The sequence below is a fragment of the Phoxinus phoxinus genome, assembly GCF_949152265.1.
Source record: "Phoxinus phoxinus genome assembly, chromosome: 24".
NCBI lineage: Eukaryota > Metazoa > Chordata > Actinopteri > Cypriniformes > Leuciscidae > Phoxinus > Phoxinus phoxinus.
In genome coordinates, this window is record NC_136899.1 from 3,140,479 (window position 1) to 3,153,054 (window position 12,576).

The following is a 12,576-nucleotide window of genomic DNA, read 5'->3' on the forward strand; positions in this document are numbered from 1 at the left end:
CGGAATGCCTAACACAGACCCTCTCTTCAGCCCGGCTAACCTCGCAGAGAGCGTGTGTGCATGTGTGTGTGTTATGAAAGAGATAGAGAGAGGGGGATAAAGGACGCAAACAAGATGTAAATAAGGTAAATTGTGTAAAAATTATTTCTGAGTGTGTCCGAAAAGCGGCGTGTGTATGTGAGCGTGAATTGTAGAGAGAGACAACAAGTGTGTATGTGTGTGTGTGTGTTTGAGTTGGTGTATAAGAGCCGTTCTGTCTGCAACTTTACAGCCTCTCACAGACATGCAAATATTTCCAGAGGGAGTCGAAATGGAAAACACAAACACACACATTAAATTAGCATGCTCAAAACACACACACTCAATGTAAAAGAACCCTAAAATATGTGAGAGAAAAGGACGGCTTGTCCTCACAAACATAAAAATGAGGACACAGATATTACACAAATGAAGCCAGACGTAAACACACACACACACACAAACATAGATACAAAATCACACACACACACGCACGATACGTCATGCAACTTCTTAGAAAGCAAAACATGACTAACATCTGTCCCATTTGTTGTTGTTGAATATGTGTGTTTGTATACTCACTTGAGGGTGTAGCACAAGCAGGTTCAGATATCTGAGGTGAACTCCATCCCTTCATGTTATATGCTGATACCTGGACATAACAGCATGTGCCCTGTAAAAAGAGGTAGATCTGTGTTACTGTATATTTAAATATAAAATGTTTCTTTATCCTTTGACAGTTAAGAGGTCATTGTACTACAACTGTAATTCAAAACATCCTTGTTAGTCCAAAAACAGCTTTTATTGAAATCAAGCTCTGAAGATGACTCGTTTCAGATTTTGTCACATTATGACAATAGTATGCAATTAAAGACCGCCTCTGAAGAATTAAATCAACGCCTACTTCTAAATCATCGCGTCTTTGGTGCGTTAGTGAGACGAGAAGGAGATAAGAGAGATACAGGATCACTGGACTAAAAACAACATTACCATCCTATTGCTAGGAAAGTGGTTATTTATGTTTAATTATATGTATGCCTCAGCAGAGCATGATTTGTTTGTTTGGTACATTTCACTGTGGATTTATTGGAAAATCCGTTGCAATTTCTCTCTCGCCAAAACTCCCGTTATAATCAATGATGCTGTCTTCACTGCACAATGAATCTCTTGTTTACATCGTGTTTGCACTGTTACTTAGTTATGATGAAAGTATTCGTGGGCATGCAGAAATCGAGTTGCAATGACGAGATCACTGCATTCATGCGCTCAACAGATATATCTGTCACCTATATCAATAAAAATAAATTAAAGCTTAAAAAAACATTAATAAAAATGACAAAGCACATAGCAAAATTTCCAGAACTTAAACTTTAAAATCATATAAATAATACTTAAATAACACTGTTGTGCTCAATATATTCTATAAAATATTTATTTTTTCATTTCTTCACAATGCTCTTCACCTCTGAAACAACTTTGCTTTACACAACCAAAGGTAAATTAATATTAACCAATAATATAGCACAAGTTTAAAAGGATCACCCAAAATGAAAATTCAGACATAATTTACTGTACTTCATGTCACTGACTTTATTTCATCTGCAGAACATTAAAGACAATTTTTTTTCATTGTTCCTCAAACCATGAATAAAGTTTGAATATGCAGATATGTAAATAAGATTTGAGAGCTGTGATCTGCTCCATCATCACTGATTAATGCACGAAAGTAAACATTTGAAATTATTATATCTTAGCAACAGTTAAGTAATATCAAAATAGTAATATAATAAAAAAAAATGACTTTAGTTCAGTGGTTCCCAACCGTTTTTGACTCCAATGCATTGTAGTATTGTTAGTATGTTTTACTCCATATACTAACCGCTGTAAGTCCAGTGATGTCATACTGAAGTTGAGTAACGTCTTCAATGACCGTCTCACCGAGCAATGGAGTAAATGAAGGAACGCTGCTCCAGCTCACTGAGAAACACACACAGTAAGCAGTCATTTAGAAGATGTCCTGTACTAGTACTACCACCATGCCATGCTGTGGGCATGCGCCTACTAGTCACGGATCATGTGACTTCAACAGTGCTTGTTCTATATGGCGAAACAAACTGTGACCTGGTGTATTTGTGTATCGTTTGTTTTGTATGGTAACCCTGTGAGGGATAAATATTTTTGTATACTGAAGTGTATTTGTTCACAAAGTCTGACCAGCAGATTTCTAAGATGTCTGAACCACTCAGAGACCATCTCATCTAACACTGTGTCCTAACCAGACGCGATGCGATAAGATCCAGCGACAAATCATTTGTCTGTCCACACTAGACGCGACTGCGAGATGCGTAAAAATCAATCAAAACCCACAGCCAATCAGAACAGTGTGTGGGCGGAGTCTCGCGGCGAGTGGACAGCACCAGAGAATAATCTTGACGGCACTCGCAAGAAAATGGATAAGTAGCTACATAATCAAATCCACAAATATTACACCATTTAAACATTATTCAAATACATAGGCTACTGAGTTCCTAAAACAAATTTGTCAAATAATACACTTGTTTGTTCACAGTTTGAACGTTCGGTTCTTGTTTCCATTTGTTTCATTTCAAGATCTGAGGTGACTTATTCATTGTTGCTTTTACAGTTACAAAGCTGGAGCACCAAATGATATTCAAAGTCACATTACACGCTTTTAACAATAAATAAAGCACATAAACAGTACCTGAGATTATCATTGGCACACTTTGTGTTTGTTATTCCAGCGCGAAGTCGCAGAAAAATATAAAGTTCTGATTAACATGGAAAAGATACCTTTTATCTCGCGGCGCGTGTAGTTAGGACACGGTGCAATGTCTGACAGAAACTACAAGCGAGTGTGATATGTCTGTTCTTTTGACACCGTTTATGACAGCACAGAGGTTATTATCGTTAACTAACTAGTGCTAAAAATATTAAAAACACTTCTGTTAATTAAAATAAAAAAATTCAACTGAATTGGAATATTTATAGCAGATGAAATTGAGCTTTGTAGCTAATTCTGGGGCAGTTTTTTTTTAATGTCCATTGTCCCTGTCAAATAAAGAATTCATAAAAAAATAAAAAATAAAATTGCTTTTGCTCCTCTTGTAATTTGCTTTGAATAAAAGTGTCTGCTAAATGCATGAATATAAGCGTAAAAATTCAACAAATAAAAATGAAAATATACTAAATAAAAGACTTTTTAAAAAGAAATTTAGTTTTTACTGTTTCCTGTGCTAGTGTTGCCTTAGTGCCAAGTCATCGTTAGTTTCCTCGGTTGTTCATTGATTTCAACCTGTTCTGTTTTCCGTTGATTACTCTATGTCTGTATTTAAGCCCTCAGTTGATTGTTCTGTGTCGTCTATGTTGATTTAGCTACGATTATTATTACTCCTGTTATCTCCTGCATGTTCCTAGTCTGTTTGTTAATAAAGTGTGTTTTGTTTAGGATACTCCTTCATCGTGTGCTCACTACAGTCAAGCGTGACAGAAATATTCTAAATATTTATAAAAACTAGTAGTATATAATTTTACACTGAAAAACACTGGATCGCACTAGAAGTGTGAATCTGGCAATATGATTTGTGAGATATTTTCATTTCTCACCCGCATCTCACTCGGCTGTGTGGAACATATTCTCTAGCTGGCCGTCAAACGCTGATGCTCACCAGCGAGTCGATGAGTCAGTCGTGTGTGTTCATGTGTTTTGGTGGTATAATCTAAATCATCCCTATAACAGGATGAGTCAGGGGTCACTCACCGCGGTATTTGGTAATAACAGCAGAGTTGTGACAAAGAGGCTCTTGGAAGTAAACTCTGAGACTGTTGATACTGCTGACAGACAGATGAACGTCGCTGGGAGGTTCAGGAGGACCTGAAAACAACACAAAGTCACTCAGAATCATGACCAGCAACTATAACCGCAGTTGTGTGTGTGTTACTCACTGGCGTGTGTGTATCCCGTCTGCATGCGCTTGTAGAGGCGGAGCTTCCATTCCCATGTCTTCAGCTGTCTCTCTCTGTTTGACTCCTCCCTCTCCCCAGGCTCCTCCTCCGTTACCTGGGCAACCAGCTCTGCTATGCGATGCTCCGCCTCTTGCACCAGGGAGGCCAGGTGAGCAGCTCTGCCTTCAAGACTTAGAACTAGAGAATACATAAAAGAGATTTCACAAATATTTGGGGGAAAAAAATATTAAATATTGAAAAATTAACTTTTTTGTTAAGTTTCTAATTGTGGAATTCTACATCTACCGTGTATGTTTTAACCATTTCATTTCCAATTTGGAAAAGAATAATGAGAAAGAAAAAGACGGCTTGTTTAAAAAAAAAAAAATTTGTTTTGTTTAACAAACCAAAAACCTTTTTTTTTTTATTGTGTACAAATTGGTTTATGGCTTCAATATATTAGTCACACATGTGGGCGGCACCAAAACTCTGCTTTTATCTGATTAGTCAGAACAATTCCACTGAAAATTCAATGCATTTCCTCCTAAGGCTTTAAAGCTACATCTATTCATATTACTGATCTACAATACACTTGTGTAAAAAACTTAGTAAAAATAAATGAGTGAATATTAAAAGTATACTATAAAGTTATGAATGGGCCATGTTCGTAACCACCGTAAAAAAAAATCTATAAAAATAAATAAAAAAGTTGATATAAGCAAATTAATTCCAATTATCTTTGATAGTTATATTATTTTATATTGTTAAATTGCAAGAAATGTCCCAATCATATTTCACCCCAAAAATTTGCTTGAAAATTTTCACCAAAAATTACATTGGTGTAATAAAGAAATAATAAGCATAAATTAAGTTCAAGTAGCAAAAACTACCATGATACAAAAATGTATTATTTTTTTTTATTGTTTTTTCAAATGACAGTAATAAGAATGGGAGGCTGCTTAATTAATGCAACAATGCTCTTAAAATTACACTTCATATTCATTATGCAGAATATAACATAAAATAATATAAAATATAGGAATTAAATATGACCTGGGCATATTTTGGGAAAAACATTCATTAGAGATAATGATAACTACAGTATAAAAAGTGTGGGGGGAAACTGACATTATGTTTTGATCTTTGGTGTCGCATACCATATCACATTGCTGTTGCCGCCGTTTGATTGAAGCAATAAGCCACTACTGCTTTATTGTAATGTATAGCATGTGGCAAACATCTGTAGATGTATGGTTTATGATTCATAAAGTGGGGCTCGTGCTGCATGCGTTTGATCGCAGTAAGTGTGTACTCACAGTGGGGACTCTCTTTGGCCCCGGCTCTCAGCAGAAGTTTGGCCATGGGGACGTTGTTGGTCATGATGGCGATATCGAGTGGCAGCAGTCCTTCACTGTTGGGTGTGTTTAAGTCCAGCTCCTCCGGACTGAAGGTGCTCAACAGAGACTCCACAACATCCAGCTCCTGATGCTCCACAGCTTCAAACAGAGCCTCGTTGCCCTGGAACTACACATGCATGCACAGATATATCTCACACACATAGACACTTCCATGCATGCTGTAAAACTGCAGCCACGTATGCACAAAATATCAAAGCCATTTTTGACTATAAGGTTTTTGAGTTGCAATATGGTTCTTTTAAGGTTAAAAAAAGTTTTATTATAGGTTCTTCAGTATTGGGATCTTCATCAAGTGCTATTGGTTGCTTTATATGTTAGTCAAACAATCTGAAATGTCTAAATTCAATAGTTATGTGAGACTAATTTGATTTCTTTCCACTATTGTATAGGTCTTGTTTAAGTGTTTGCATCTCACCATGGTGGTTTTATGCGAGTGGTCCTTGTCCGACTGGCCTGGGAGTGCCGTATCTTCCAGAAGCAGGTTCGTCGTGCGAAACTTTCCAGACAGGTTTCTGTAGAGACGTCGCGCAGCACTCGGAGGAGACGAACATGATGTGCTGGAGTATTTGCGTGGAATCAGAGGATGGGGGTCTGGAATCTGTTGAGTCATTTTGGATTCGGCCCTGAAAAAGAAATTGCACAAGAAAAACTGAAATTAAGAGGAATAAAGAAAGATGCTATCAGCACTGTCGTCAAGACACAAATAATAATACAAAAATCGTTAGAGGATATTAATTGTTTTGTATGTTTTGAGTCTTCTGTGCAGCACTTTGGAAACTTTGTGTTTGTAAAATGTGTTATAGAAATAAAGTGGATTGGATTGGATAAATACTTACATATTTATAAAAAAATATTTTTTTAACAAGAAATACACCACAAAAACATTATTAATAGGTATTTTTTATTTCTATTAAACTTATCAGTAACACTTTACAATAAGATTGTATATGTTAACATTAGTTGTCTACATTAGTTAACACGAACTAATAATGATAATTCTAAAACAAATTAGTTTCAACATTTACTAATACGTTAAAATCAAAAGTTGCATCTGTTAAGTATTATTTAATGTACCTGAGTTTAAACTAACAATAAATAGCTGTATTTTTATTAACTAATGTAAATAAAGATAAAAGAAATACTGTAACAAAAATGAACATTATGGATTAACTAATGTTAACTAATGGGTCCTTATTGTAAAGTGTTTCCAATATTTATATTGACAAGATAAATTTAAGTTAGAAGCCAAATTAATGTAAGATAATAAGATTATTTTTCTAAATTTGGTCTCTTAAAATCTTTCTTGCAACTAAGTTTTCTTGTTTTAAAAATAAAGCAAAAAATAGTGAGGTTTGTGTTAAAAAAAAAAAAAAAATCCCCAGTAGACTAAGACTGAAAGGGAATAAAAGTAAAATTTTAAGAATCAATAACTGAAAAATCCATATTGCTTGCCCGCTGATATAATTCGGGGAACAACTTGTTCACCCTGATATCAAGATTCATTCAGAGGGGCTTCAGATTTGGAAACAGAACAAAGGGCTCCAAGAACTACAACTGTCACAAATGTTCTCGTATTAGGACGGACCATTGTCCGCGTCGGATGCAGGCGAACACCTCCGAGTGCTCTGATAATAACGTGCTTATTTTAACGGGCAGGTATGTGCTGTGTGCAGATAAAAGTGGGTATATTTGTGGCAGCCCGGATCAGTTTCAAAGGCGGCTGATCTCTGGGCTTAAAGTTTCTCCTCTTGTGCTGAACACACGGGCTGCCGAGCGAACGGCGCGCGCACTCACATGAAAGACTAGCAGATGAAAGAACGAGGGATAAAGAGAGAAAGACAAAAGAAACAGGGACACCACATGTTAACACAGCCGTCTCAGCACCCCATCAGACGAATAGTGATAGAATAGAACAGACACACACACACATACACACACACACACAAAACAGTTTCCCACCACACAATTACTGTGAGGTCTAAACGTCTGAGACCACACTGAGAATCTGGGATTCCAAAGCATATTTAAACCTGGAAATAAGATAATTTTTAGAATATTGAAACATTTACAACCAAGAAACATTATGATATTTCTATGTATTAATCATATGTAAGTAAATTAGTGACATTGATCATGTGACAGTCCGATTTTCTTCTTCCATTGAATCTCAAGTTTTATGTAGAATCCTATGTGGTAAAAATATGTGACATTTTTGAATTCATGTTGATTTTTCAATTCAACATCATTAGTAACTAAAAAATGTAGGACATTTGGACAGGACTTTACACAGCAACAAACAATTATTTACATGTGCACACAAACACACACACACACATGCACAGAGTCAAGTTGGGGGCAAAAGTGCTCAGATATCTGGGGATTGTGTCTGGCATCACATCAAAAGGCAAAGCAAAATTTAGCACACAAATACGAGCACATTTAACACGTCCAGTAAGTCAAGGCTAAATGAGAATAGGCCATAGTATGGAAAATTTAGTGAGTAATGCCTCCGTCTAAGAATAATAGCCATTGAGAACAGTAGGCGCATATAAACACATGCAATCCCGCACACATGTGCATGTGTTGAGCTCACTGATGGTAAGAGATTACTCTTTACCGTTTCCCCGAACACATGTTCACATTTACCTCCGAGATCAAACTCTACCCGATACCACTGCTAATGTGGCCGGTGAATTATCTGCCGTGTTTCACGCGAAACAATGCTAAAAGCTGGAGAGGTCGTCCGAAGTGTTTCTGTCACTCGTTTTAGATCTGATGTTGCTATACAGAAAATAAATGACAACTTCAACATTCTGGTCCTGGCTGATCAGCGCGCTTGTTCTTCATCTGAAATTATCTATTCAATAATGTTAACTAATAGTCAAATAAATATTTATGAAAAATGTAAGTAAATGTCATGAGATTTTGGGTCGCACTGACTTTGAATGTCACTTTTGTGAATAAAACGTTTTACATAACAGTCAGACAAATAAACAGAACTGACAGCAACAGTTGGGAATGGGTAAAAGGTGGGAAATGGGAAAAGGTTTAATACTGTTAGTTTCAACTTTCAAAGGATAAAATGTTTTTGCATAAAAAAAGTTTATATATTGTCTCTTTTGACAACAGCAAAATGTATGACTATAGATTATGTATCTTTAAACAAGAAAAAATATATACGATTATCAGTAGATTATTTAACATTTAATGTAGAATTCTGAATTTAAAATCTGGAAAAAATTTAAATCAAAATTTAGCTCTTCTATGTAATGAGGCATTAATGAAATATCACAATTACAAATTGACAACTTGCAGTTTCTACTCATTGTATTAAATTAATCCAATCCAATTAGTCTTTCAGAATATCAAAGCACTAAAAAAGCACATCAGGTAACACTGGCTATAATAAAATGGCACATCAAACAAAATTATTGTTCTATTTTCTACACTATTTTCGTAAAATATTTAGTTTCCTTACTGTATAGTTGTAATCATGAATGCAACAAAGACATACGTTTTTACTCGTTACGCTAATTCTGAGATGGAATGAAGTCAATAAAGTAAAAATTTAGAGATACATTTTTGATCCTAATCAACTGCAAAATGAGGCTGAGATGGATTTCACGTAAATACATAAGATGCAGCAGACACAACGATCACAATGCACGGATGTGTGCGAGAAACACCAATCGGGCTGATTCTTTCACGTCGTCATCAATCAAACAAAACTAAATGTTTACGACATGTACGCAAAGAGCGGGCGACGTCTCTTTCTTTCAGAATAGTTGGTTATAACAGACGTAAAGGGGGCAGAGGGACTCCTCTACGAGGGTTATATGTGGCTGCGAGAAGGAGAGTCGGAAATTTGATTCTTGGCACCAGACAGACTGCAGTCCGACCAGCCAAAATTTGGAGGGGGAGTGTGTGTGACAGTAAGCAACAGGAGGGGGGCAGCGAGGACAGTATTCCCGATTAGTGTGTGTGTGTTACTAGGGTCAACAGAACCCCTCTCTCTCTCTCTCTTGTGTACTTCAGGCCTAGTGGAGCCAGTCTAACCCTTCGACCTCTCACACACACAATGGGGAATCAAAGCTAATCAGTTGATTCCCTCCCCGTTTGAAAGACACGCAGACAGGTTTGCATGTCACCACAGAGATCTTCAGCAATCAGAATCTCACAAGAACATGTCCAGCTCACATTTCCACCTTAAAACTCAAGAAATGTGTATATTATATTCTGCATAAAGTTTATTTTTAATAAGTGCCTTTATTTGAATGACAATTAAGCACTTTTTCAAAGAATATTCTCATTATTATAATGCATCTGGGTGTTTTACCTTTTTCTCATAATAAATTTACCAAAGGCAAGACACTATGGGTGAAAATAATGTAACTAATAGATATCTCCAAACTTTCCCTAGTTGATTAATCACAGTGCATCAAGACAACTGTTTTGTATTACATTTTGTATTAAGTTTTCTGAAATGTTATGTTTAAATATGCAAATGATGACATTAATCTAACTAAACATCCACTAATTTGCATTCATTTCCAGAGCGGAAATGTGAATGTACTGGAAACATTTTTTTTTAAGAAAACAGCCTTAGAGACATGCAATGCATTTTGAATTCAACACATGCAAACAGATCAAAAGTAATAAAAAAATCAACTCAAATGTGTATTTTGAATGTTTTCTTTCCACTAGTCTGAAAGAAGGCAAGTGTTGCAGAAGTAAAATAGCGCAAAATCTCACAATTGACCAGTGCATGAAAAAAACACTGGTTTTGCCTTTAAAAAAATGGAGACCTTGGAAAATATTGTTTTTTCACAATTAGACTTTTATATGGAAACAAATAAAACATCTTAAATTATCCAAAAATAGGTTTTTCATTATGTGAAATATCATTTCTCTCTTTTGATTTTGGGGTGAAGTGTGTTTTCGGCAGCATTAGAACAGGAGTGAGTTTGTTTAACGCAGTGAAGCCGCGCAGTCTTCTCCCATCACGCATACGTCTGCATGATTGCGTGTTTCTGCCCTGGCCGTTTGCGTTCTAATCCAGTCAGATTAAGAGATTAAACGCGGGAGTATTTGAGTGCATGTGCCGGTATGCGGGTGTGTTGTCACAGTAGTAGTCGCTCCCCTGTGAGAGTGTTTGCTGTGTCGAGTTCAACTGCCCGCCACCTGTTCGCCCCCCCCACCCCAGGGGGCAAATCTCTCTAATTCTGATGAGCAGAGACAGAAGACCGTCGCCATGGGGATGTTCTGCAGGGGGACGAGAAGCGCATGTGAGCACGGGATCAATCAATGTATGAATGCGTGTGCGCGGATGTGTCTTTGTGCAACGGCCCCGTACGTGTGTGTGTGACGTTAGGCCAGTCTAAGAGGCACTGGCGACAGACAGCTCGGCGTGCAGGAGGTGACAGGGAGTCTGCGTGAGTCTCTGCGCGGACCCAAAAACAGGGGGGCCCAGCCCTCATCGTGCCCAGCCAGGGTGACTACATCCTGGGGACACGCCGCCCCGAGACTCCCCGGAGTTATATGCGTCTCTGGAGCCCGGCTTCCAATTTGCCATATGCCACGACCCAGATGCGGCCACCGATAGCCACCTCTTCTCATGCACAAAGAAAGGCACATAAACTTAAAATGGAAATAAAAAGTGCATACAAGCAGGATTACAAGTCCATTTAATGACCTTTTAAGGTCATCTGAACATTAGCACAGCTCTGTATATGAGGATGGATATATATTGACTTATTTTTATCGTAAAAGTTTACTATATTATCGCCCAGCTCTTTATATAAAGTTGGATATATATAAGAATGTCTAACTTTATTTGCATACGTACATTATACTTATACACACATAGGGCAATATACACTAAAGCAAATTTCAAATGATTGTTTATATCACTACAAAATTTAAACTATATTATCGCACAGATCTAATCTGCTAAATGCGACTATAAGGAATTAAGATATTAGGATATTATAAAAACTAACTGTGATTTTCTAAGAAGATGCTTTAAAAAAAAAAAGTGAAAGCGCTATACAAATATATTTGACTTGACTTGAGATGCTTGAGAAGTACCATGATAAATTGTTTGCTAAATGAGTAATTCTGGTCAAAGTTAAATAAATGCCAGACAGATTTGTGTGCCTTATGTGCATGTTTATCATCTCAGAAAAAAAGCTCATCTTTTCTGTATGGATCTTGGAAGTGACTCCATTTGTGAGTTTTGGACATGCAAAAGCCGTGACAGATGGGGAGGGTGGAGGAGAGAGAGGCAGTCATAACTGGAGTCATGATGTCTGTGGAGATGAGTAGAGGAAAAACCATGGGAAAACAGCAGCGTTCAGAGCCAACATGGCTTCCTTGCAATCTTTTGAGTCCAAATGGCTGGTCAACCTCTCTCAGACAGGTTTTCAGCTGTTTAAAGGTCAATTCACACTGACTAACGCTGACAGTCACCAGATTACAGTACGTCACTTCTCAGATATACCAAGGCCGATTCAACATGTTCGCTGATCCGACAAAACCCAACGAAGTCTGTTGTCGTCTGTCGGTGCAGGGTGAATGGGCTTTAAAATGACATTATTTCTAACATTATTTCTGCTGTGATGTAAATGTTGGAGTAAAAGTACCAGTCCACGCTGAGAGAGCGCCTCCTGTAGGCTGGAGGTCTGGACGGCAGACTCCTGTCCTCCTTGCAGTGTTTGTCCTTCAGAGAGAGTCGCTGAGTCAACTTCACAATCCCAGACTCAGTCCTGCAAAACACAGACACACACACATAGCATGATTACTGTAATTAATTCTCTGATGTACTAAATGTTCCCGCTGCCAGAGATTAGCTCAGAACTTTACCAAACGCTTTCCATCATAATGTTTCAACAGGTTTCATGTGTATGTATAAATATTTGATCTTCACCTACAAACAAATTTTGGTGTCACTAAACTTTATCAGTTCAAACAAAAATCCTTTTGCCCAAAACTAAAAGGAGGAACCTCATGAAAATACAATTTTATATAAATAATAATATAATAATTATGTATAACAATAATTGTTTATTATTATTATGATTGTATTATTATTATTGTTGTTGATTATTATTCTTACTGTTGTTGTTATTATAATGACGATGATTATTATCATAAAAAACATGGATTATAATATTAATAA

The 12,576-nt window shown here is 36.9% G+C and overlaps 1 protein-coding gene across 5 annotated transcripts in view; it reads right to left on the bottom strand.

Moving 5' to 3' along the window:
* The window catches only part of ankfn1b (ankyrin repeat and fibronectin type III domain containing 1b), a 73,037-nt gene that overhangs the window by 12,148 nt on the left and 48,313 nt on the right, over positions 1 to 12,576 (bottom strand). For all 5 annotated transcript variants that reach the window (XM_079602019.1, XM_079602021.1, XM_079602018.1 and 2 more), the window contains 7 exons: positions 12,041 to 12,163; positions 5,815 to 6,022; positions 5,298 to 5,505; positions 3,982 to 4,179; positions 3,797 to 3,910; positions 1,898 to 1,995; positions 601 to 691 (listed from right to left, as the gene is read on the bottom strand). In XM_079602019.1, coding sequence (XP_079458145.1) covers positions 601 to 691; positions 1,898 to 1,995; positions 3,797 to 3,910; positions 3,982 to 4,179; positions 5,298 to 5,505; positions 5,815 to 6,022; positions 12,041 to 12,163 — 1,040 coding nt within the window. The remainder of the gene's footprint in view (positions 1 to 600; positions 692 to 1,897; positions 1,996 to 3,796; positions 3,911 to 3,981; positions 4,180 to 5,297; positions 5,506 to 5,814; positions 6,023 to 12,040; positions 12,164 to 12,576) is intronic.